The sequence below is a fragment of the Molothrus aeneus genome, chromosome 5 (assembly GCF_037042795.1).
Source record: "Molothrus aeneus isolate 106 chromosome 5, BPBGC_Maene_1.0, whole genome shotgun sequence".
In the NCBI taxonomy this organism is placed as follows: Eukaryota; Metazoa; Chordata; class Aves; order Passeriformes; family Icteridae; genus Molothrus; species Molothrus aeneus.
The window spans coordinates 45,858,102-45,886,036 of record NC_089650.1 but is presented as its reverse complement, the minus strand read 5'-3'; the positions used below and the strand labels follow the sequence as shown (position 1 = coordinate 45,886,036).

Sequence of the window (27,935 nt, the reverse complement as noted above, 5' to 3'; positions counted from 1 at the left end):
TATCATGTTGTTATTTTTTTCCCTAGATGTCTGGCAGGTGTATGCCATTATCCAGCAGAGATAGGCTCAGGGTTAACTAAATTCTGCAATGTCTCAAATGCCCTGGGATATGCAGCCTAGCCTTGCAAAGGGCACATATGTAGCTCTCTAAATGCTGTATATCATTCTAATCCATGAAGAATATAATGGATCTCTTCTGAAGAGTGTAAGCTTTTCTACTCAAACTGAATATTAAAACATATGTGCTCTCAAACCAGTTATTCAGCACCAGGTGTTAATTTTAATTTGGCTACATGGATTTTGCATTATGCAGTGTTTGATACCTTTTTTTCCCTGGGAGAATCAAGATACATTCTTTACTACAGAAAGAACTGCTATCATAAATGCCAAAAGTCGAGCTACCAATATGAAAATGCTGCTTATCAAGAGTCTGACAGAGTTTTCTGTTGGCTTAAAAATGAAAGATGGAAGGATTGCAGCTACTCACATTCCTACAAATGCTTGTTTGTACAGTTTGCATGTAGCCTTAAATAGGTCAGACTGCCAGTATTGAAAAGCCAGATGAATTGCTGGGCCCCTGAGACAGGACAACAGTGGGCACTGAGGACAGCCTTTGCAATGACTCCATGGGCATCCCATCACTCTTTCCTCCTCCAGGCTCTGTAGGGTTTAAAGTCCATGCTCATATATTTCTTGACCTTCTTGCACTTGGTTCAAGTGCAATATGGCTTGCCACTTGCACGGGTGGGTTTTATCACAACAACATTTGTCTAGAGGGACAGGAACTGCATCAAGAGGAGTTTGATAAATTCAAAGGTGCCTGTGGCTTCTAGCACACCACGGTATAAACTGGATTTGACTGAGCACAATGAAAGATGCAAAGCTCTGAATTTCTTTGCTCTGTGTCAACTCATTTTGCTGACAGGCACCATGGCTCTGAGTCTTTATTCCTGGAGTGGTGAGGTCTTGCTGCTTTGCTGTTTGCAAGAGGAGAGCAACATTGAAGACTTGGGTCTCTTGCTGAATTCTGGGACAAATTTTCCCAATCCTTGAATGCAGTTACAAATAAAAAGCAGATGTGATGGGTTTTTTTCACTGATTTCTGTAGCACGCATTATGTTCCCTGGCATGTAGTCTATGAAAGCAGCTACAACACATGCTAAGTTCTCTCTTTTTGGGGAACTGAGATGTGTGTTAAAGTTTGGTTGTGGTGTTTGTTTTTAATCATAAGTGTTCCTGGGAAATGAGTGTGATTATCAAGTGTTCTGTCTACTTGGATGTGAAAGACAACAGATTTGTGCTCAGTGTGTGAGAATTTCCCAAACCATTGATTTTTGAGTGCCCCGTTCCTATTCCTCATAAGACAGAATCAAAGGCAACAAAAGAAATGATAGGCCAGCAGGTTAAGGAAACCCCAAAAAGCTCTTTATCATTCAAAGCAGAATGAAATTATGAAAGTCATTGTCACAGCATGCCACAGAGGAGAAAACAAAAATAAATTAAAAAAACAGTAAGCAAAACTTTGGAGAAAGGAGTCCACAAATGACTACTAAGTGCCAAATATGGGTGCAATTTCCAGCTCAGAGTATCTCTGGGTTACTAAGTGCCAGAAGCTGGAGGGTACTGAGAAAGGTATGACTGTGTGGTTTTACTTGTCTCATACCCTTCTCCATCTTAGGTCCTGCCAGAATTCTGCTCCTTGAAGCTTTACTATAACCCCATATAACTTTTCTTAGAAAAAAGTCTGGTTAAAAATACTAGGATATAATGGTTCTCTAGAATAAGGCTTGCATTAATCTGTACTGTTGCATGTCTAACAAGTGCAGAGAGCCCCCTGGGAGGATGAGTGGCCTGTTGCCTGGTGTGCAGTACTCCAGCAAGGCCAATCTGTACCATCACACTTTGGTTTTTGTGCCCAAAGCTGTTTTCTGTCCAGAATTTGTTCAGACATGACAGTGCATTACCATGTTTTGCTAATGCTTGTCTTTTCAGCTAGATCTGGCTCGTGTTCAGCCAGATGGGACAGGACTGCAGCCAGCATGTGGCTGATGGCACCTCAGAGTCTATGTATGCCCATGGGAAGACCCTTTCCTCACCTCCAGAAGCAACAGAATGGATGGATGTCCCACTGAACCATGAAGATGAGAGGGCCTGTGGTGGGGTCCCTCATTCTGCACTACTGCTGCCCTGCTGTGCACTGAGCTTCACTGGCATAGTCAGAAGGATGAGGTGGGCCTGCTGCCAAAATTGCATCTATAGAGAGTGGTTGCCCATTTTAGCTGCAAAACATACAGTGAAAACTTCTCTAGTCCCCTCTTCCTCAAGAAGGTCACCAACAAGTAATGCTGGTGATTTTGCTGGGGTGCTATGTTGCTGAGGCCAGCTTCAAGTGTGGGGGCACATGCACTATTCTGCTTCCACACATACTCTCAGGCTGAAATCCAGCCTCTGCTACGTCAAGGGCATTGACCTCTTGTTCATTGTTACGGCCAGACCAAATGTGAGCTTTCAAGAATAAATCTTGGTAGACGTTCCCATATCCCACACTTCCCAGAACTACCACAAAGATTTCCCCTTCCTGAAGAACTCATTTCATCGTCACTCTAAAAACACTCTCTGACATAACGCCAATTTTAGGTAGAAAAAACCCAAAATGCCTTGAAACCAAGAAGAAAAAAGAATGATATTTTATCTCAATATATCACGGAGTTGGTTTTTTTTCCAGAAACGATAATTTCCCAAAATACTGGCTGGTAATATAAGTGTCTTTTCTAGCTGTGAGTTGTATTCTCAGAGTAGCTTGGTTTGAGCAGAATAAGGCTGTTTTAGACCAGCTGAAAATCTGATTCCCTCAGCTCTAGCAGTGTGACTGGGTGCTGTTTTCTAATCAAATAACCACTGTGAAATACCTGATTCACTTTGCACCCAACAGCTGTAGTTACAGTCTGTGTTCCCAGTCACAGTCTGAAAACAAGCACAATAAGAAAGGCTGAAACAGCTGCAACTTCTCAGCAGAAAAAAAAAAAGAGAAGGAGAAAAAAAAGTTTGTTGTCAGGCTCCAGCTTAGGAAGGAAGTAAAACCATTTTTCTTTTCTGTCTCATGCATGTCAGCTGTCTTAGAAAAATTATTACTGGTCTGTTTTGTAACAGAAACTCCACAATATTTAGTAGACTACAAACTCCAATCTATTCATGGCCAAATACAGATTTGACATTTCTGAGGCAGCCAAAACATGCTCAGTATGTGAATGGGCTGCAGTACTTTTCAGGAGAAATCTGGAATTCACCTCATGGCCCTAATTATCCTCCTTAGAACACATGCATCTTCTGTATTTGGACCATCCTGATTTATTTTATTTTAGTTCCAGATTTTGGCTGAAAAAAAAGAAACATTTAGTGAAAGAGGCTATATTTACTTTCCAGTGTTAGTGCTTTCCAAAGCTGTTCAAGTGAATAATTCTATTTTATCAAACTAAAAGCAAAAAACAACAGGTGAGTATTCCTTGGTTGGATAAAACATACAGGCCTTTGCATTCTGATCATTACTGGTTCTTTAGAAATCTTTTTTAAAAAAAGTAAAATGTGGGCTATGATCTGAGTTGAGTTATTGGTAATGCTATAAGCTTTGGGGGAATCACTTGTAAAGTTAGGAACTATTCATTGTGATAAATCCCTAAATACATCAAAACCCCAGAATCTGGTAGCCATCACCTACAGAAGGAAAAACATACATGTTAAATCTGTTGAATTTTGCAGTAATGCTGTGCTATAGCCATGAGTTAAAGAGATAAAAATAGATGGAGATAGAAATAGAGTTGGAGACAAGAGGAATGCACGAAGGTAGAAAGTGATGAGTAGAAGAAGAAAAGCAAAAGGAGATGGAAAGATGACAGGAAAGAGGAAAGAAAAAAAAGACAGACTCAAGTGGTTGGCTGCTGATCAAGTATAAACAAGTATAATGGGGGTATATGAGAAACATTTTCAAATCAATTTCTCTCAGATTCAATAGCTTGCTGCTGCACCTTCTGGCTTCCACAGTGCAGGCTTGGAGTTCCAACTCAATTTAGATGACAAGATCACTAAGCTTTCAAGAGGTCTTCCTCTGCCATCCTCCCCTCACCCAGTCTTTCGTAACAACTAAAAGAAACCCTAAATTAATACAGCAGAAAAGTGATTCAAATGTTCATTACTTTCACCAAACTGATGCATATCTGGACACTTCAGGGTGCTGTCATCAAAGACAGATATTGTATGACTACTGCTTTTAATCTCATGGATGGCTACTAGTACTGAAATTTATGTCAGAAACCAAATTGTCTAAATATAGTAAGGTTTGGTATTTCAAAAAAGATATAAGATGAACTGGGTGCCCTTGAAGGGCTGAGCTGATTTTCTAAATATAGAAAGCTATACATGAATACTTTTTCTTTTGCTTTTAAATAGTTGGCATGATAATATGTTCTCAAAATACTAACACAGTACAACCAGTTTTAAAACAGGTTCCCTGATAGGTAGAATTTTGTAACCAATTTTCTCTGAAAGCATGCCTGTGTCTGAAATCAGCTTTGAATAGCTACAAGTTACAGGAGATTGCACAGGAAAATTCAATATTTACTTGTACAAAGACCTAAAAAGATCTGTGCAAATGACTGTGAAGTCAGAAGAGCTGAGGATTCTTTGCGATATGTTCCAACAAATTTGTGAATGAAACAAAAAAGAACATTACATTTCTTTGCTAAAAATGTGTGGAAGTCTTTGGGGATATCCTTTTGATGAATTAAGCCATTGTTAGATTATCCTGATTTTTTTACCCATTTTACTCCAGTAATGGTCATATAATAGCTTAATTTTTAATGATCTTAATCTCATTGCTGTTAATAGCTATATTTCCATAGAAACACTACAAATCTACTTTAGTTGGGCATTTCCTAACGAACATGTTTGAAAGCACTCCTAAATCACTATTAGAGAGAAAAAAAAAAAAACATTAAAATCTGCAAAAATCGGGGTCTTCTGTATCCTACAGATCTGATATCCCTTCCAAAATCATTCAAAGACAAAACAAATACCAACCTTTTATTTGGAGGTAGTATCATTAAAGGTAGTCAGTATGCTTATTCTCCTGCTAGCTGCACCCAACCCTCAAGGAAAGAGCTCCTATTTAGTACAATATGAACCCAATGCTGACTTCCCCCTGTAGCTGAAGCCAGTCTGATTCAATGATGAGAATATTTCTGCTAATAGCCATGTGCAGTTTACACAATAGCTTTTTCTTTTGATCTGCAACTAAACCAGGAATGGGAAATGTATTCTGGAAATATTTAATTGTTCCTTGAGTTGAGCAAACATCTGAATGAAGTGTGTGCTGCAGGATTTGAATGAATAATTTAAAGAACATTATAAATAAAAAGAATGCTCCCTTGTGCTTTCTACCAAACCCTCCTAAAAGCTTTGTGACAGCCCAGAAGTAATGCTGGGAGTAAGAGAGTAGTTGTTATTAATTGTATTTTATAGATAAGGAAATTACTTCAGAAAGATTAAACAAATTGCTCATTTTGCTGTGTGAATCAGTATCTGCTTCCAAGAACAGAGTACAGTTTGGGCCCATGCTCAGTGTGTAGCTCTTGGCATTTGCATCTCCTGCACAGAAGACAAACTGCAGCTTAAATTTACCAAGGTCATCATGGGAAGTTAAGGTAAAACTGGCAGGGTTGTCATTGAAAGTTTTGTTAAATTTTTTTGGAGAAGGAAAAAAGAAACATGATTTTCTCTACTTTTTCATCTGCCCTTTGTGGCAAATCACTTTGAACTCTTTGCCTGTAGAAGCATTACAGAATTTGCATTATGCAGCTGGTTCTGTGTCCAGTCTGAGCAGAAGACTGGAGGTATAGGATTCCCTTTATCCAGACAGGGTGCATATTCTGAGAACAATATATAACCCTATGCACTGCATGCGGCAAGGAGAGGAGGGAAAGGGAGAGAAGAAAGGAAAGGTTTAGTTCCATTAAAGGCTACATGTGCCCAACTATTTTCTAATGGAAGCTTATGGGAAATGGGAAAACTGGAATGGCACAGCAGCTGATGGTCTTCTCATTAATTTTGATGACTCTCTATAGCCTACAGAACCAGAAGGCCAGAAGACTGTCAATAGTTCAGGAAGTTTTCTAGAAGACAAATAGTACTGGCAAATCGAAATAACACAGGTCCTTGGGTGCAAGAAGGATCCAGGCTGAGATGCACATCCAGGCTGGACTCTGGCAGCTGGAGAAGTCAAGCTCTCCAAGGAAGTTACTACAGGATGACAGTGCTTGAAATAAGTTGGGTGAACTCAAAGTATTTTGTCTTTGTCTTCTGGTGTTTGATTTTTATGGCCAAGATTTTAAAAGACTGCTGCTTGTATTCATTATATTTATTTAATTAGTCACCTACAAAGAAGTCATGTAGTATAATCTACCTGTCTAGGTTAGTTATGTACTTAGTGGAGCAAGACAGACTACTCAGGAGGGTGATTTATCACTTTTTATGAAAAACTTGTTTTAGGACAGGAAGAACTGTAATCCAACAGAGCAGAGTGAGATAGGAGTGAGCAAGAGCCTGAAAATCTAATACACATTCAGAGAAACTTGAAAGTAGGTGGAGAAGGAGCTAATCTCAATTCTACAGTTGTGAGTCATAGGCTATGGCTACACTAGCAAGGAATTTGGAGCCAGAGGAGTGGATCAGTATACAGAAGCAACTAATGCTGAGGCTCCTGCTTCTACATTATAAACTGTCTTGGCCTTTTACATTGAATAGGTATAATCTGATCCTCTAGAGTGTAGATACATACAAAGTGTATTTTTGAAGCTGTTTGAATAATCAGTCACTGTTTTAGACCTTTCTGCCCCAGCTGAGGTTGAGGCATATTTGATGTCTATCCAAGACACTGCTTTCAGTTTAGTCTTTGAAAGAACTCTTGTTTGTATGGACCAAAATTGTTCTGTGAACTAAGACAGTCAGAGCTCATGGCAGAATTTGCTCCGCAACCACTGTTTCAAACCACAAGCTCCAGGTAAACACTTAAAATACTGAATGCTCTATTAGACACTTTATATTACAGAAGCTGTATTTTATTTGGTAATTTCAATTTTCTAATGCCATTTTAAACTGGGGTAATAATCCTCCTCCCTTTCCACCGTCCTGCTAAAGGCTAGTATGGTTTTTATTGTGAAGTTACTGTGGTAATATGGTAATATTTACCTGCATGAAGCGGCCCTCTGAAGTTCCCAGGTTAGCAATGGTAAGGTTCCCTTTGGTGAAGACAGAAATTGAAGTCAGCAGGACACTGTTGAACTGGCCCATGAACAAGTCAACCCTCTGCAGAGGAGTGGTGACTTCTAAGCGGTATTCATCATCCTGTGCTCTGCAGTACGAAGCGTTTCTTGAAAAAGCCTGTTTGAAAATGAAGTACAGATGAGCACTGTCTTTACGAGTAGCAATAGATCTTTGTCAGAATGAAGTCATTTAGCACAAATGCATTCGACCAAAAGTATTTTAAGATGTTTCAAACTTAATTGCTTCATCAGTTATGATGTTCCATGAGGAGGGCAAAAACTTCTTAATGTTATGGGAATGTTTCGATTAACTTTTAAAATCATGTCTGGAGGAATAAGACATAGGGTCTTTATTTAACCTGATGATACGTGTATAAGCACATATATCAAGGTATCTTTTCTCCTAGTGACTTCCATAATGCTGCTTCTCCAAAAGTCTGAGAATTCTTGTACTACAGAGCCTGCCCAATGACACACCTACTTCTAAAACAGTTTTCAAAACAAATTCTCTAACAATATGATTTTTTACATTAAAATAACAATTTCCAATATTCTTCTCCCTCTATTCTCACCACTTTTTTTCAGAAATAAGACACTAAAGTGGAGAAGAAGCTAGAGAAAGAAAAGGGAGATAAGTTAGGAAAAACAGGTTTCTGATTAAACTAAGGGGAAGACAGATTTTGATAATTACTCAGATTCTTGTACTGATCATCTGCGATTCATGCACTATTTCATCTGATCTCTAGATGTCTTGAGTGTACTAAAATAACAGCTGCATTTGCAGGATTTTCTCTTTCATTTTGGTAATAGAGATTACACGTTTTTAATTTTCATTGAAAAAGGTCTTGAACAAAACACTTTACGTTATCTCTGAAGAAGAATATAACCTCCTAACAATTCAATAGTAATCTATTACTAATAGATTTCAATTATATTAGCTTATCAATAATAATTTCATTATTATTGATATTACATCATCTCTTTTGGGGACATTGTGTAAAGATAATAACCAGGAATCTCTTAAATTATCTTTTAACAGTTTAAATTTGGAAGTCATGTAGCATGTTCCCACTGTGACATACTTTATGAAAAAACATTTAGGAAGATTATAAAGGATCTTACAGTGGTTCCCTCTGTTGAAATCAAGAGTGAGCCTAATTTCTCCTATTTTTTTATTGATTTGTTTTTTGTCACAAAACATGTTTTAAAAAATCTTTAAAGAAGCTTGAATGAAACCTTTTCAAGACAGTCAAGACTCTTGTTACTAAGTCAAACAGATCTGCATCATACCCTTACAGAGCAAGTAGAAAAATTTTAGAAAGAGAAAATTTTATTGTCTTCTAGATTCAGATGTCTTTTCTCAGAGTATGAAAAAGAAAGCAATGAATGAAGAATTTCTTGTTGGCCTAACTCTGGTGAATTCTGGACTGAAAATCAAGGCATTGAAAATACTATCAAGAAAATGTTCAGCCTAGTAGCTCAGCCCTTTGCTGCTGAACTGTGATGTTTCTGAGCTGAGCCCAGCAACAGCACTGGCAGGTGAGGTTTTCTGCAGCCCCTAGGAGCTGCAGTCAGCAATGGTGCCAGCTTTTCTGAAGGTGCCCTGTCAATTTACTGTAGCATTTAGGTGAAAGCCTACATCAGACCAAATGAGCAGTTGAAATCTCTGCGCAGTGTCTTAATGATACAGAAAAAGGGCTTCTAAATTAGATGTGGTACAGCAGTGACTTAACAGTTTGGTTATCCACATACTAAAGGTTGTACTGTATTAGTTATCTTATTAACTCTTAATATACAGTGTATTTTCTTCAGCAGGAACTGAACTAATACTTTGAACTAGGAACACTGAACATTATTTTTTTCTAACCCAGTATTTGACTGGGTTAAATCATCAATGGGCAAGTTTGGCTTTTTTTGTTTTGGCCACCAAACAAGTGAAAAGCTGTATTCTGTTGCACTCATATCCTACCCAGTGTAAAAGTATTTCTGAAACATCTGTGCAGATTACTCATACAATGAGTATGAATAGTTCAAGAGCAGAAAGATATACAGTTTTCATGCTTTTTGAAATAAGGCAGATTTCTGAATTTACCCTCCCCCAACATGGGATCTTTGCTCTTTCCTGTAACTGCTTTTTTCCATAAGCAAAGACTTTGGAAAGAGATATTTCTGTGCTAAGCTTAAAGTACTTCCTCCTACATAGTCATTTCATCACAATTCAAGCATCCTAACATGCTGCCTCATGAAACCCCACTCAAGCTCTTTGGAAAAAGTGTCTAGACTTTCCTGCTTACCCTGACACCTTAGCTTCTCCAAAGTCAGCTAGCCACAAAGTCAGCTCAGCCTTCCTCAGAGATGCCATAATTTTGTCTGTCTGCTGAAGAACCTGTAGATTGTTACACATATGGTTCTTAAAAAACCTGACACTTCATGGATTACCATAATGTAGGGTTGGCTGTTCAAGAAATAGGAAGGCTTTGATCTTTGAGTAGAAATGCAGAGATTAAAAGGCTACTTAGAAAACTAAAGGAAGATTGATAACAGGGAAAACTTTGTCAAACATGCTGCTTTAAATTAACACTTTTACGTCTGGTTCGCTCTCTCTCTCTCTCCCCCCCTCCCTCCCTCTCTCCCAGTATACACATAACTATCCATTTGGCTGTCAATGTGGAAAAATAACTGATGTCAGATGATGCACTCTGGGTATCATGCCAAGTTCCACTGAGAAATCACACAACTATTGAAATGGACAATTAGAGCACGGGTAAGTGCCTGGGTTCAGCTATATTGCTTCTCTTGTAGGACAAGAGGTGCCAATTCTGCCTGTGATTCACAGAGAGGGCTTTGTTACTGTTAAGCTGGCACAGGTGTGCTGCTGGAATGCAGTGAGGTGTGAGCAAGCCCTGCCTTACAGCTGTGTCCAGAAGGGTAGAAGATAATTAATGTTATCTTATTTGTTCATACGGGAAGCTGTGGTGCTCTGGAATTTACACTTGATTTGGTCCACAGAAGACAAAAATGCCAAAAATGTCTCTAGACATCGCTGAGCTGAGCTATCAGGAGCTGTCACTGTTTTGCAGGTAACTGATGGTATATATGTCATATTCAGTGAGCATAAAAACAAAATATTTCAGACAGAGTTGCATATTTGAAGCCAAAAGTGCAAAGCAGGGAAGGAATTCTTACAAAAACTTGTGAAAAATCGCAGACAAACCTGGTTAGGTCGGTGTCAGAAAATCCAAAAGTCTAGTCTCTGGTCTGAATACTATACCCAGGGAAAAAAAAATCCAAATATATTTTTGTGAGCTTTTCTCTAATTTGCAGTGACTGCAAATTGGAGAAACATTCCTCCAGGCTCATTCTTCTAGAGCTCGTTAAAACCTGCTCTTAGTTAAGTGCAGTGCTCATATAGAAAGTGATATTATGTATAATGTCTTGATATTTTGTTTAATGTCTTGAATAAACTGGAGATCAATGACTTAATCACTGCAGAACATTTCATACTGTCTTGTGAGCCACTTGGAGGACATCATTAAAATTAAAATTTAATTTGACAAATTGGAGAAATGGTCTGAAAGTAACTTGGTGATATTGCCTAGTGCCAATCATAAAATAGTGCAGTCATGATGTAAAGCTCAAGGAAAGTAGGAATATGCATGAGTTTTATTTCCTGCTGGTTTGTTTATATGACTTCTAACTTGCTGGCTGTCAAGAATCAAAATTCAAAGTATCAAAATTTTTTTCTACTGTGAACTCTGGGATTCTCCCTCAAGAGAAGTGGTCACCAACAAGAGCCAACAGCATTTCTCCTTTCATAGAATCAAAGAATCCCTTAAGGTGGAAAAGACCCTTAAGGTCTGTGGCATAACATGGAGTAGGGAGAAATAAACTATTGTTAAATTACCTGGATCCAGATGTCTGCAAATGGCAAAAATCTTTTTCCAAAGAAACTACTGTAGAGTTTCTGAATGAATTGGTGATTTTACAGAACAAATGGGTTACCAAGACCATTAAAATCTAAGAGAGTGTATAAGTTCCTTGTCTCTTTTCCTGTGGAAGTCAGTGAATTAAGATGAATAATCAAATTACAGTTTTCAGAGTGGGTCCAATTGGAATCAAACACATAATGGTGAAGAATTTACATGTACAGCAAACTCTGAACAGGAAAATAACCATGAGGAACACAGAAGAACCTTATCATATTTTCCTCTCTAAATATTTCCATGTATTTTCAGCCAATGTAGGTTTGTGGTTCTTGATACACCTTAATTTTCTGGGTAGTTTTCATTATTTCTCTTCAGGTGAGAAGTGCATTTGATCACTGCTTCTCTCCATTGAAAACACAAGAATGTAATTCTGGCCCAAATAATTCAGTGAAGCCAGGTAGTTGTCTGAGGATGAGAGTGACTTGATCATCGTCATGGTAATTATGATTCTTGTAATCCTAAGGAAGGGAAAAATTAATCACATTGAAGGGCACGATTTTGCCAGTGGAAGCCAATTCATGTGCTAAACAGTTCCCATAGAAGCAGAGACACAGTGCTTCTGGTTTCTTCTTGACTGGCGAACAACACCTTGAGGGTGTGTGGGTGCTGTGAACTCAGCCCAGTGTTCATGCAGGACAGAACATGTCTGGGACAGGGGACTGGGTTCTCTGCTTCTAAGACCTTCTGCCGAGGCAATGAAGCTTTACTCTAAAAGGTAGAAGAGTTTCTTCCTCTTCTGTTTTAAACAAAGAAATGTTTCCCTCTTCTTCCTTCCTCCTCTTCCCAATACTCCTCATGTATTTGAAAGCAATTAAAAGATTTTTATATGGAATACAGAGAAAGCATGTCCCTTTCTGAGAATAAAATTTTTAAAAGAACTCCATCAGTGTAAAATTTTACACAATATCATTTCAGTATTCCTAATTCTTGTTGCTTTGATCTACTCCTAAAATGAGATGGGGGAAGTTGCTGTACTGATGCTTCACTTAAGGTAATAGATAAAAAAACATCTTTGTTAAATGTAATTAGTTAATACAAATTAAGATGATTTTATGTTCTTTTGTCAAGATCATTCAAAGAGTTATTTGCTTTTGTCATTGAACAGTACTGCATTAGTTCTCATAATCTGGTTAGTGCATTAGCACTAAGTAAATCCTATTGATTCAGTAGACAAAATGGACCTAAGTAATCTTTGTGTTTTGCTGATTTCCTTTATATTAATTTAGCATTTAACTCAGTATACAGATTATCAAAGAAGAGGTGTTGACTAATTACACATTTTTAAGAAATAAAGTAATGCATTGGAGATATTGTGCTGATGAAAGCAGTTTTGCTGTACATTTGTAGTGTCTATTAGGTGCATGTTTCATGGAAGTCCTTACTGACACTGAAGCTGTGGTAAAATAGAAAAGCTGGGAATTCCATCTAGACCAGCTATCCAAAGATAATGCTGAATGTGGAGACCCTTATTCCACCAAAACATTGCACAACAACTGCATGTCTTGCCAAAACAGTGGTGCAAGACGTGTGGGACAGAAAGAATGCAAGAAACTAGAAGAAAATCATGCAATCTGCCCTAATTTCCACAGACTGTGTATAAAAGCAGGTGGCATCTGCTTTAAGAAAATTAAGTTGTCATTATCACTTCCTGCAAGATCATTTCTCTAGCATTTCTTTGTTTTCACACACCCTGTAGACAGTACGAGTAATAATTTCATGTGGCTTACACTTGCTTTCTGAACCATTTGTGCCATGGATCCTCTGCCTCAGCATTATTATTACTTTTTTAAAATTTACTGTGGGATTTGATTCTGGTTTTACTTGTATGTTTGGAAATGAGGAGTAATTCCACTCTGATGCAAAGCTGTCTGAGATCAGAAACCCACATGCCACCTAGAAAGTTTGAGTAACACAGCTCTCTCCTGGATAGTAATTACCTACTGCTGCTTTAGTGAGCAATAATGATGGCCAGATGTGGTCTTGAGTCAGCATAAGCAGAGTAAGTAGAAAACTGCTGAGGTAAGGTGGGTGCTGAGTGAGCTGAAAGGCAGATGCCTGCTTTGTCAGGACTTATGTGTCTCTCCATTGTTTGGCAGCAGAACACGAGAAAAATTCATGTGTCAACCACCTACCAAAGCTAGGTGGGATGGATCCAGGACTTAGATCTGCATACAGAGTGCTGCATGATCAGCTTCTCTTTCTCTGGAACTTGGAATGTGCTTAAAGAAATCCAAGCAGATCTTTCAAAAGGGGCTAAGATGGTCCCATTGCAGAATAGTCATCAGCAGACTTGATGGGAACTTAATCTGGGACTAAGGAGTCTTAGAATTTGGTCTGAACCCAGGAAAAGAGGCTCAGATCTCAATATTAAACATCTTCAGGGAGTGTCCTTAGTATTCTATTACTACTAGTATACTTTTTGAACATCTCTTTTTGTGGGACTATAAAATTTTTCTAATTTGCAAGGCTACATAGGATAACAAAATTTCACTTTGTTCAGTTCTAGTCTTTAGACTTATTTAAGTGCCTTCAGAAACTGAGACATAAAAACCACATGACCAGATATTCATTTTAACAAAATAAAAATTACTTTCTGCCTGAAATGATTTCTGTGCAATTCCAGAGAAAAGCAGCAGAGTCACTTTTCCACACTAATAACCAATAGGGAACCATGCCTTCAGTGGAAGAATTTGATTAAAAAGTCTGGAAATGGAACATTATTAGTAACTCTGGCTGATAAAGCTGTGCCCTTTGCAGAAAATGGTAGTTTAATGGATACTACTTTTTCACAGAGAAATCCAGCTTTCATCAAGAAGATGATAAAATGCCAAGCAGCAGCACTGGGAAGCAAGGAAAGACAGGTCCCTAACTGGACATCAAGAGAAGGAAAACTGTAGTTTTTGAAGCCGTAGGTAACTAAGAGCTTCGCCCCCAAACTCCATAGCTCCTGGGGCTCCCAAGAGCCTGCAAAGACATCAACCACTAGGGGAGGTGTGGCACTTTCCTAAAAAACTCCCCGACCTGCCTTTTTCCTTGTCTTGTCCTTTTCTCAGTAATTCCCTCATGAGGGTGTCCATGTGGCCAGTCCCTTCCCTCTGCAGCCAAGTGTTTGCTAAATCTGGTTCAGCCTGAGATAACCTTCCCAGACCCACAGCCATGCTCATACCTCACCCCTACACACTCATACCTGTGTCCCTCCTGTGCAGTTCAACTGGAGACCAGACTCTCCCTGCAATCCCTCATGCCTGGCTGTTTGTCCCAGTCAGGTCTTCCATGGCCAGCTGGGTTGGTGGCCATGTACCTGCTGGTGGAGGGGAGCAGGTTGGTGAGCACACCCTGCCTGCCCTCCACTGGTACAGGCACAGCAGAGACCCTTGGTACTGCCAGGACTCCCTGCAGAGAGGCAGAACAGGAATGTGGATGCAGCCTATCCCCTTGTTACTAGGGTTTAAGCATGTCTTAAAGGGTGCCAGTGCACTCTGCCCATCATTCTGCCCTCCTCAGTTATTGTTCTGAGATGTCAGAACCCCACAGAGGAGCTTGCATACAAATGGGAACAGATTTCATGCCCAGGCAGAGTGCTGTATGCCATCTGATATAGCATTTCCAGAGGAATAAATGACTGGACAAATCTAATGGATTCTGGTATCTGAGTTTTAGGGAAAATATTGTCACATTCTAGTCACAATATAAAAACACCTCTGTGCTGTTAGACTATTTGAGCAATTTACAGCAACCCATTTTAATCAGAGATATGTGGTGTTATTTTTAAACCTGACAAAATTCTATGCCAAACGGTGTGGGATATTACAGTTCCAGGGCCTCAAAAGAGTTATTTGTTTCTATTTATTTTATTAAATATTCTTAGACACAGCCTTAAGATGACAGATCAATAAATGCCTTTGCGGTTTCATGATAGAAGGCAGCAATTATTTTCTTCCATTACAATATAAGCATAACCTAATTTTACTCATCTGTCATGTGTGTAATGGTAATAAAGAAGCATCACCATGTGTTTCTTTTACCTTCCCTTTTTTTTTTGTTTTGGTGATCTTCTGTTTTCCTTTCATGTTTTCCAACTCTTTGTGCCTTTCATTTAACAGGAGTTGTGACCAGTTTGTCTTGCTTTATGACACTTCCTGGGGGCATGGTAGCAAAAGCCTGTCTGTGACTTCTCTTTTCCTGTAAGGTCTAAGTATTTTAGGCCTTCACCTGAACTTAACTGTAGAAAAAACAAAGACATAAGATCTTTACAGAACTGAATTTGCATTTCATCATTAGAGGTGTTTTATCATGAAAGTCCATAAGTCAGGTAATTTGGCTTACAATAGTTTATCACATAAGAGATGCAGAAAGGACAAAAAAAAGCCTGTAAGATCCTGATATATCTAATGACAACTGAAATGTATAGTTGAGATTGTCAAGGCTAAAATCAACTCATCTTCCTCACTTGAAAAATCCCATTTACTACATGGTAAAGATTCACACTACTGGACTATGACTGCAAATGAAGTAAGCAACATTTGTCTTCTCATCTAAGCACACCTCTGCTTTGGGGATACCACACTGGGGCTGATAATGACTAACTGACCAAATAAACTTTGCTGAAAGACTACATCCAGTTTTCTCTTTGTTGTGGGAGATTCCTGAACAGTGATTCAACACCCCTCCCCCAGCAGCCACCTCTCAGATATCTTTGTCCTGACTCAAGCAATAAAACCTCCTTACTATTACTCCCAATTTTTCTTTTAATTCAAAGCCAGTTATGTTTCCATCTTGCTGTCATTTAAGTGTCAGCCAGCTCTTCCCTGAAGGAAATTATTAGGCAGTACTAACTGGTCACAGCTCTGCTGAAGTATGTCTGACATCAATCAGATGCTCCATCAGATTCACTTTTCCTAACCCTGACTTCAGTGAGCCCAGGTTTTGGCCTAATATGTATTACACTTAAACACAACTGGAAATGTTTTATTTTGATTTTATGAAGTTTTCCATGAGCACTGGAGTAAGTGAAGCACAGTTTTGTCTGGATTTATATCTTGTGGTTGGTTGACTCTGCTCTTCAACTAAGCTCTGATGGAGACTATTCCCATGGGTGGGCAATACCTTCCTTGTGACTCCTTCTGAGGTTTAGAAAGGTACTCCTAAAATTTCATCAGTTTCCATAGCCTGAGCCTATATGGGACCCGTCGCTGGATTCACACCTGAATTCACACCTTTAAGATTTCTTATTGCTGAGGCTGTAAGGATAACTAACAGAGAGACAGACCTAAAATAGCATGACCACATAAACTTCATTCCTTTAGAAAACAAGGCCAAAACAGAACAAATTTTGCTTATTATATCAAGATGAGTGGAAGTTTTACTTATTTTTGCTTTAAATATGAGAAGAAAAAGTTGAGGAAGTGTTTTGGATGTATCATTCAGGTTTATTTTGATCTAATTCTACCTTTAGAAGCCTCAGATGAAACAGTCCTGAGGGACAGCCACTTAAAAAGATGGACTACCCGAAGTCAAACAAAATTATGTACAATTGTCTTGGGGGACCTTTTTTTGATAACATGAAATAGCTTTCATAAATCAGACTCTAACTGTAAATTATCAGAGAGCATTTCCTTGCAAAGAGTGCTAGAGGCTCATTTTTCTTTTTAATGTTGAAGTTAGTGGTATACCATATTCACTGCTGGACTGTTTTCACTGTCCTATGACTTAATTTTGCAGTGGTCAGTGACTTTCACTTGCATGAGTGATCTGTGGTTTTATTCTCTTGACATCAAAGAGAAAAATCATCTTGGCTACATTACAAAAACCAAGTTTTGAACTTTGCAACTATAAACTGTGACAAACTCTCAGATTTTATAAAAGCTTTCTTTTAAGTTGAAGGTGACTTACAAAAAGGGGAAAAATGTTTTATGCCTGCATGTACACTTTTACAATGTACAAAGAAGGGCCTAAGAAGAGTTGGGGGTTTGAGAATCTTTTTTTATTAAGTGTTATTTAATCTCCAGCAAAATCAGGAAAGACCAGATTTGACATTTTTGGGCCAAGCATAAGAAATAATGTGCCTTCCTTTTTCTGCCTGCTCCTTCCCTTCCTTCACATTCCAACCCTTCAGGTCTACTTTACACACCAGAGAAAAACAGGTGTACAAAAGATGGTTGGCAAATTCTTGCCAATCTCTGTGGCTAGTTGAAACCTGAAAAACCTCAAAGGACACTTTTTAGTGAAGCCTTAATGAGCCCTCTGGAATAAGGCAAAGGAAATGGTACAGCAAAGCTTGACAGTCTTGATATTTCAGTGTTAAGCAAACAATCAGGACAAAAATTTTTGACTGCCTTTATGCCATTTAAAAGAATCACAAGAAATCATAGAAACATTTTTCTCTTTATCAATTTAATGTAGCAGAAATCAGAGCTCTGATGACATTTCTTGAAAATAGGCAACTATAATAAACACATTGGCAGTACAAGACACTCATTCTGATATGCAAAGCAGCAGCAGACTCTGGAAAAGCTTTTGAAACACAAAAGTACTTCCCAGCATGTGAAAAGCTGCAAATTATTCTGTCAATATTTTAATGGTATACTTTGCTTTGAAGAGATCACCTTATGAAATGTGTGTATAGGCAAGAGGAAAATGAGATAAGTTAAAGGCCACAAGCTTTAAAGACAGTCATTCACAAATCATATACCCCAGGAATATAGAATAAAATACTTTCAGAGAAGGACAATGGTTCTTGTTAAAAAAGAACTGAAAAAAGAAAAAAAAAGGATATGACTACCTGAAATGAAAAATTAGGACAGCAATAACAAAGTGAAGAGAGAGAAGCTACTGTGCTGAGTGTTTGCTAACTTGTTTTTAGTTCCTGAAAATTGCCTGTCCCCCTCCCACAAAAAAGGGAATGAAATGCTATGTTTGTTGGAGCTGCTGTATCAGCATCCACTGGCAGTGCTACATCTGTGTTGAACACCTGGGGCCTGCTATAAGCAGTCATCCCCCAAATGGCAAGGCTGCTGTGGTTATGCTCAGATTGCTTCAGACCCTCTCTGAGCACATTCCTGCTACTTGGGAGAAGCCACAGGGTCTCTGTAATGGGTTCTTCTCCCCAGACTGCCCTGTCTCACCTCTGGCAGTGGGGAGCAGCCCTTCCCTTTGACAAAACAGACTCCCACCTCCAACCAGGGCATTGTGTCAACATCCTAACCTGATGCCCTGTGCTGAGCAGCTGTGCTGAAGAGGACACTGGTGATACTTGGGGTGAAGAAGGTCTGTGACTCCCACTCTCACTTTGAGCTGTCCCAACAATGGGATATGAGAGATACCATCCATCGCTAAATGCAGGTTGAGCTGTTGATCTGTCCTGACACTGGCCTCAAACTGGCTGAGCAGAGCCCCACCACAGAGGCTCTGGCCCACTGGTAGAAGACAGTGTGCCACCTCTGAGCTCCAAATTTCTTGTAATGGAGAATAGAAAGTTCCCCAGGTAGGATATTTAGGGGCCTGCTTCATAAGCAGGTGATTGAAAATTCTAATGTTTCATGTTCCAAAGTAACTGTTCTAAGTACCTGATTCCCACATTCTGTATTTATTTTATAAGACCTAAAACCAGCACAGACACTGGCCAGAAGAGAAAGGGAAAAATTCTGTGCTTCCTCTGCTCACAGTATTTCATATGGTTGGAGAGCAGCAGCCTCCTGAAGTCATGGTGTACAGAAATGCAACCCTCCCACCCGAGACCACCTGAACTCTCATTCAGATACAGATTTCACCGACACTTTCTTGCAGAAAACTGATGCCAGTTGAACTATTTCTGTACCCATCATGACTAACCACATTACAATCTGGCTCTTCATGCCATATTCCAAACCAGCTCTTTCATTTTTTTCTGAGAAGGGCAGTGATTCAGCATTAACTTACTTTTAAGTATGTGATGTTTTTCAAGGACTCTTCCGTGCACATGAATGTTTATGAATACTTTTTTTAAATATTAAAAGAAATAACTGCCTAAACGTTCCATTTATCTGCATCAGTTTCTCAAGCAAAAAACTACATTTTTTAGCCCCATAAAGACCTCAGTGATTTTTATACTCAATTTACAGGAACTAATCCTTTTAGGGATAATCAACAGCAATGCTAAGCAATCTGCAATGATCAGGGACTTATATTTTGTAACTGAAACTGAAGGGACGGATACCTGGCAATGGAATAGGCAAAGAGAACAAAAGTCTCAAAATGTAACAAATAAATTATCACTTACTCTGTTCAAGCAGTATTTGCTCTCTTTCCCATAAAAGTGTTGGAGGCATTTCATGTTCTGCTTATCAACAATCTTGTTGAAGAACTCGTTGATGGTTCGCACAGAGACGGCGCAGACAGCAGATCGGTTGGTTGGTTCAGAAGAGTCTGGTTTGCTTTGTGCAAAAACACCATAGAGGATATCATCATTGAGCCCAAGGCCCATTTCGTGTGCTAGAGCTGCACCAGGCTTGCTTACGTAGGCAGCTTGCAAAATGTTGAATACCTCCTTCCGGATGGACCTCTTCCTTCGCTTTTCAGTAAAAATGCACTCAAGAGGCATTTCCATGTAGGAACGCATCTCTGAGTCTAAAGTGCAGAAGCGGATAATTCTAGTGTGAAAAGACTGTGAGTCAAGAGCTTCTCTCTGTACAGTCAAAAAATAGACAAAGTGATCATTTTCAAAGGCATGGATGTACCTAATAGGATACGAGTCACGGAACTGAGGGAGGATATCTATATAAGACTGATCTGTGAGAAACTCAAAACCATCCTGTGTTTCTTTTAATCTTCTAACCGATATTGAATGCAGCACATGGGGAGGTTGAAACGCAGATGTCACAGTATTTCCAACAAAAAAGTTGACAAACCTGTCCTTTTCAGTCACCAAAACTTTGGTTCCTAAAGTGCTAACAACACAATCAGGACAGTTATCTGCTTCTCCATCCGCCTGGGGTGAGTACATGCAGTGCACCTCGCTTTCAATGTCAGCAGGGTTGTCAGGATGAATGATGTGACGGTGGCAGATGCCTCCGGACACACTACCACAGCTAATGAGCTGATCATCATAATAAGTTTCTAAAAGCAGTGCCATGTTGATGTTATCCTTCCATATGCTGTTAGATAAATTGGCTTTATCTCGGCAGTCTTCACATGGTGCACAGTCAGGGTTCTCCAAAACAGGCCCAGTCTTGTACACAGAAATGTTCTGGAGAGTTTCATTTAGTACGTAAATCTTATTGACTGCTCCAATATAAACATGATGCTTGTATAAAACTACATTCTGAATTGGTGTGTCTGCAATGAAGTTAGGAAGATCATATTTTACACCAAGATTCATCTCTGATTTTTTAGCTGCTTCTTTGCATTGTCCATGGCTCCTCTGCAGCAAGGCAAACAGGAATACAATAAACCCAGAAGGATATGCGGTAAAAGGCTTCATTGTCAGAGATCTAATCTGTCAAAATATATTTAATGGAAAAACTGGTTATATTTCATATACTAAACCGTCAGTTTATCAGACAACAGAAATCCGTTTCTAGGCTGCATGCAGTAGCTGAGCTATTTCAGTTTAAGAAGTGTTGCAATCTTGCTTAGTGTCATAATAGTTGTATTAGAAACGGCTACAATCACTGTAGGTACCCATTTCACTGCCTTTAGAACAATTCACAGAAGGATTTTCTTATGATGAATTTCTCAAGACCCCTTGGAATGTTGTAGAGCAGCAAAAGAGAGAGGACTACTTCCACAACACCATTAAACCAGCTGACTGGTGCAGTTTAGAACAGGATGGTGTACACATAGCTAAAAGCAAAACTGCCCAGGAAACTTAGGGCACAACAGCACACAAAGCAGTTGGAGCACTTCAATGTGTGGCTATAAGATATTTGTGAAGTTCTCAAGGAGCTGAATGGATTCCAAGCACAGTTGATCAAAAGTAAGAAATAGAAAAGACATGAAATAATGCCAAGATTTGAGCTGAATGGAGTTATATTCTGTTGATTTTTTTTGATTAACCAAGGAAGAGAGACTTCTCCACCAGACCAAATGAAGAAACCCCTCTCTCTCCCTCTCTCCTCCTCTCTCCCTCTCTCCCTCTCTCTCCTCTCTCTTCTCAAATCACTGTCTTTCATAAAGGCCCAGTTTGGAAAAAAGAATGTCTTTTTTCAGCCAGCCCTACTTCTTGGAATAGTCATTCTCCCTCGTGTTGACAAGGCTTTGTAATGTATTATTAGAATATTTTATGCATCATGTGGTGTTTGGCATGTGCAAGCTTTATTTTAGGCCCTGTACCACAGCAGTAAGTCACTCTGGTGAGCCTTACAAGACACAGGCATATCGCTGTATTGTAAACAAAAGGCTATCAAGTGACCTACAGCCATTAACTGATGAAATCAAACCATCTAGCACTTCTCTCTTTTTCTTTTACATCTCCACACAGTTGTTTGATGTGGCTTGAAAAACCAAAGGCAGATGACTTGTGTGATATTTCACCCCCTCGAAAGATCAATGAAATGAACTGTGGTTATGAGCGTTTCAGTGCAGTATCCACACTATACCCTGTCACACCAGATTTCTTCTGTCAACATCATGACATTTGCTAAGCCAAATTTAGCTTCTTCATGGAGAAAACAATTATGCATTCTAACAGCAATATGATCACATACTTTGGGAAAATTCCTATAACTTTGACTATAGTTAGGCAATTGTTGCTAATCAAGAAATGCTTGTGACCACCAAGATAATTTAAAATAGATGATCTTGAAAATTACAAACTGAATAATAAGAATCTGTACCAGTTTTTTATTTCATTAGGAAATGAAAATACTACTATAGACCAGAGCTGTTTCAGCTGTGTATAAATCTAGTGTTTTCACTAGATTGGATAAAACAATCCATCAATAATTCTTGTGGTGCTTTATTTCAGTGTCCACTGAATTCTTTCTGTGATTTACCTCTTTAATTACACAAAATAATAGGTTTTGGAAACTAATTGTTCTTCCTTCCTGTTATCTGATAAGAATCATGATTGAGAGTTGGGAATAAAAATCAGAAACACAGGCTAGTTGCAAGTATTAGCTGGTGAAAACAAGTCACACTTCTAGTGTTGAGACATAAAGATCATCCTTCAAATCAGTAACATTTTTCTGATATTAATTAGTGATAACAGAATCCTGGAAACAAATCTAGCCTGGATTTGAAAGAAAAAGAAAAAAGAGCAAGGATATTGCTATAATTCGAAAATAGTCCCAGTACACAAACTGCTGACTTCCATATTGTATAGGGCAGGAAACTGTCTTCTCATCCTCTGTAACATCTTGCTATCGGGAATTTTTTTCCTGCTCTGTGCTGGGATGAAACCGAGAGCTTTCAAAGTTTGTGTAAAACACCCAGAATTCACACATGATCCATGTTCACATCCTGCCTGGCCAGTGTCAAGTGCAGGCCCCAGCACTGGGAGAAGTGGGGGCCTGGTCTGACTGTCTGCCTCTATTCAACCAGCACTTCCACCCAAGACACTGCTGAAATGTGATGCATTCCTGCAGATTCACTTCTGATGAGCCAACGTGTTCTGACAAATACTAGATTAAGCAGAAAATTCCAAAAGTGCTCTATTTCTGACACCAGCCAGAGGTAGATATACTGTTACTTTAATAAGTTTAAACCACTTACCAGAGGCAGCCCTGCAGTGGAGAGACAAAGCAATGGGTGGGACAAGAGTTGCATGAGGATGAGGCACCACCAACACAGGCAAAAAAGATCGAAGGAAGGTTACTTGACAGGCACCTTATTTGTTGCAGTATACTCTGTACTATATTCTTGTTTTAATGTTCCCAAATAGATTTCCCACCCAATAGGTCCCTCAGTTTTCAGTTTACAATCCTCCCTATTCTTCCAGTGTCTAAAAAAGGATCCCTAGATGTCCAACAATCAGTACCAATGTGCACTGCAGGGGTATTTAGAGCCATAAATACTATCTGACATATTCTTTCACTCCAACCATATTTTGGGATGTGAGGCCAGTACCCTCAGACAGTCAGTAAAACACCACTGATTTCAATCTATGTTCTGGAGACCAAAAATTCCACCTTAGACTGCTTTAGCAAGTGAGGCTGGAATCGAAAATTTAACAGTAAGAACAAAGGTGGGATTCAGTGTGATGTAAAGGATGCCAGGAATAATAGGTACTTTATTTTACCACTACAGGAAGGAAAATATGAGCAATAAATGAGAACCAAGTCATCTTTTCTCTTCTATTTGAGTTTCATCATCATGCTTTCCTTTGTGCTCTTTTGAGATGTTTCAAGCATCGTCCCAGACAGAAATCTGCTGATTCCAACCTATGGGAAGCTCTGGCTCAGATTTGTGGGCAGCTCTCTAGGGAAGATGGTTCTCCACAGCCCAGGTCTTCAGCATACTGTGAATCTTCTCTCAAGGTGCCTGACACCAGAAGGAACATGCCCTACAGTGAGACATTTATAGCTTAGGGAGAACACAGGAGTCATGTGAAGAGCATTATGAACTTCACAGTCCTCACATCATATAAACTCTGCTCCTTCTTTCTCAGAGTCTCATGACATTTGGTGCCACTTTTCATCTGCATCTGACCCAGGTTCTTTCTCTATTCCTGCACTGCAAGCTCCAGCACAGAGCTGCTCTTTTATGACCTTTAGACCAGGCCACTGCAAATACACTTCACCTGAATACATCCTGAAGAAGCAGAGAATTCTTGGTGAATTAAAAATTCAGTCTTTCTTCAAAGGTCCAACAGCTCTCCATAGCATACACTCAAAGGTAATTTGTTGAACTTTGATGAATTAGAACCAAAATACTTGTGCTATAGCTACAGGTCAAAGAACTAGCTGCTCTCTATCAGTTGCAGAATGAAAACAAGGAAACCTTTTGTTTCTCTGCTTGGTTTGAATGATGGATGCTGTTCAATCTTTTGTGACCTTCCTGTGACATGTGTGTGTGTCCTTCATGTGTCTACAGATGACTTGTAAGTTTTGGCCTGTGATGGCCATCAGTGAGCAATAGCTGTAATGGATTATTCCTTTTGTAAGAGATATTTTCAAAGCCAGTGTCATGATGTGCTCATTTTTCCATCCCTCATCAGATAGTAGCCAGTAAAACTGATGAGAAAATAGATTTTGGTTAACCATTGCAAATGGTTGGTAATGATGTGTCATATTAGTGTGAGTGCTATGGCTGGTGCTTTGTTTTTGTACCATTAAGTTCTCAAATGGTAATCTTCTTCCAACAAGTTTCATTCCCTCTAATTATGACTTGGGTGATAATTTGTAAATATTGAACATCATGTCTCTCCTTGGCACTGTTTGCAACTGTACTGACAAGTCAGGCCTGGCCTTATTGTGGAATATGTTCAAACTGGCATATGCAAGGAAGCCAGAAAACACAGGCATGCTTGTTTGCCTTTCCCTCATTTCAGAAACTTGGGTCCCATTTATCTCTTATCACAAGCACTCCATGGATCTGCACAAGCTCAAACAACATGCTGACATGAAAGCATTTTGTTCGTTGTTTGGTGCATCTCATTTTTCCTAGCTTTATTACAGAAAAGGAAATGGCAGGGTCCTCTATCCCACAGAGAGTGTTTGTACAAGAACATATTTAGTCCTGAGATAGGTCATTTCAGGTTAGGTGATGGCAGAGCCATGTTAATTCATGTTTCAAAAACTCTATTGTCAGCAAATGGTAGCCTTTTCCCTTTTTAAAGCTGATAGTATGATTTTATACTTTTTCCAGTGGGAGAGTACATTTTGTTGCTTTGGTCTCTGACAGAGTTGAGGTGGCAAATTTATATAGAATAACCCTAGTGACCACTCCTCCTGAGACTTCAGTTTGCTTTGCTATTTTGGACTAAAATCTGTGCCAGTGCAGGACCTGATTCCCTGTGGTTCAGAGGCTGTGCCATGGAGAGAACATCATCATTTAAGAGGACAGGGAAAATGGGAGGGGGTGATAACAGCTCCATTCATCCAGCTTTAATCAGTTGTTGCAAATCTGCCACAGCAGTGGCATCAGCTTCAACAGATAAAGCTCACAATGGATGTGTCTTCACCAGACTTTTCAATTTACCAATTGCATCTGTACACAAGGTTGAGAATATCTAAAACACTTAGTGAGGGTAACCTGTTTTCTAAGTTCAGAGGTAAAAAAAAAAAAGGTTTTAAATCTGAACTTAGTTACCTTAAGACAACAGAAAGAACAAGGAAATTGAAAAAGTCAGCAGCAAACACAAAAATTATCCCTGAGCTGAATTCAAATGGCTAATGTGAGTTAAAATTCATGTTCCCTTGTCTTCAGCACTATTTCAGCTCTAGGTTAGGTCACTCATCCTGACTAGGGTGGCAATATTATTTTTCCTACAGCATGATATGCACTGTAGCACAATTCAGTTTTCCAGAGTATAGAGCCAAAGAACTTATTATCAGTGATTTAGGTTATAAATTCATTCATAGCAGAGGTGGGAGGTTTCTATTTGCTCTTTTTATTCTCAGAGGTGTGTGCCCATGCAGATGGCTGATGGGGAAGAACTGTTGGGCAGGGCACAGCCTAGGCAATTGCTGGAGGATCTACCATTAACTAAATCCTCTACATACACAGTGCAGTCATGTGTGTCAGAAGAAATTGCTTTCATTAGCAGGTTCAACTGATCTGTAAGCCTTTCCTTACAATATTGAAACACATAAAAAAATTAAATTATCCCTGCATAAAACACACTCTTTAATATACATAGTCCATTACTGGGTCTAATATACCATTATAAATCACAGCAGATATCAAAAGAAGCATTTTTGTTGTCTAGCACATTTATTTTTAACAGGCTTTAAACCACAAGAACACTAATCTAGCCTTTGCAGTGGAGAAAATGCTATTCTTACACTCATTTGGCATTTTTTGGAGGTGTCCTGCAGTGCAGTAGAGTATTTTATTTGAAGTGCTTCAGAACTTAACATCCTAAAGCCAACTCATGTCATGGGTCTCTAGCACAAGTGGATTTATTTAATCATGTTTTGTTGTGATGGGCTACAATGGCACTACTGGTTCTTCTGTAATGAACTTCAGCAAACACTCAATGATATATTATAAATGAGTGGAACCGATCAAGAGCTATATATTGCTCAAAAAGATTAATTTAATAGGTGGAATACAGCATTCCTTGCAATTGAGATAAATTTCTCATGTGAGAAAGTAGTACTCATTTTAAGGGCTGAGGAACCAATTCCACAAAGAACATGGACTAGAAGTCCAGAATATACATAGAATGACTGAAAACAGAAAAATACACCAAATAAGGTAGAACCTTCACTGTCTCTTCATGCTTATATTTGCAGATGGATCTGGATCTTTAAGTAGAAGAGGACAGCTTTCCACATCTGGATGATAAGGATGGAAGGATTTAAAAAAAACCCTATTGTATTGTTTAGCAATAACAGGAAAATTGAAAGCAAGCTTTGAACAACACAATTATTCCATCCTGTTCATCTGAGATGCAAGTCAGCAATTGTGGAACTTCAGTAAGAAAATAACTGTGATGTTATTGTGGCACTTTACCATTACAATTGAAGTAAAATAAACCCAGTTCTAGCATAGACTTAAGCTTGGTATCTGCAGCAAATAGTTCAGCCTGACGACTGACATATGAACACCTTACTCAGTGCAAAGGCTCAGTACCAGCAGAAGAAGAGCTGTGTGCGTGAGGAGAGTAACATGCTGTGCTTGATACAGTGCATGCCATGACTAATAACACAAGGCAATATTGGTCTTCTGGGTCAGGTTAGTGCATATGGAGATATTTGGGGGTCACTTCAATTTTTTCATGTTTGAACAGACTAATTCATCTCTTATCTATTTTCACCAACTATGCAAAGCAAAGGCCTTTATCAACTTCTAGTGAGTTGAGATAAATGCAGACACACCCTAGTGGACTGAGGAAATCACACAAGCTCGCATAAAGATCCAAGTCTGTTTCTGGTGTCACAGAAACACCTCATAGTAGGAGAAAGCAACTTACTTGCATTTCTGAGTTGATCCTCTTGATCAACTTTTTTGAATGAGTCTGAGCATTTTGTGGTTGTCTGTACTGAATGAGGACAGTGTGATTTCCTTGGAATGTAGTTCCTCCTTTTGTAAAGAGCCAAGTTGGCAAACCTGGCTGCAAGCACAGCTTTAGCTCAATTCTCTCAAATAGTCTCAGCTTAGACTTGCTACTTTATGTTTTATGGTTATAACATCTATCTACCTGAATTTTTGTATTGAAATGCAGAGCATATTTTGGAAGCCTTTCCTATCTTGTAAAGCTAACAACCTTCCATACTGTGACAATTAAAGGAATGGCATGGGTCATAAAAATGAAAAAGATTAAAAGGCAGATATCCATGAGTAACCAAGACAGCATACAGATTTGATCTAAATGTTCTAACAGCAATTATGAATGATCTTGATGCAGGACATTTCCTGCAGTTTAATTGTCATTTGCTGCTAATGGTTCTTAGGAGTCTCTGAGATAATAACTCTTCACAGCCAAACATTAATCTCTTCAAAAAAAAAAAAAAAGTTCTCTATGTCAATAGATACAGATAGGAAAGTATATTAT

At 38.9% G+C, this 27,935-nt stretch overlaps 1 protein-coding gene across 1 annotated transcript in view; it reads right to left on the bottom strand.

Moving 5' to 3' along the window:
• Positions 1 to 27,935, bottom strand: part of MET (MET proto-oncogene, receptor tyrosine kinase) — an 89,994-nt gene that overhangs the window by 49,410 nt on the left and 12,649 nt on the right. Inside the window, exons 2-3 of the mRNA XM_066550548.1 lie at positions 19,557 to 20,771; positions 7,240 to 7,431 (exon numbers count right to left, since the gene is read on the bottom strand). Of these exons, the coding sequence (XP_066406645.1) occupies positions 7,240 to 7,431; positions 19,557 to 20,756 (1,392 nt within the window). The 5' untranslated portion in view covers positions 20,757 to 20,771. The remainder of the gene's footprint in view (positions 1 to 7,239; positions 7,432 to 19,556; positions 20,772 to 27,935) is intronic.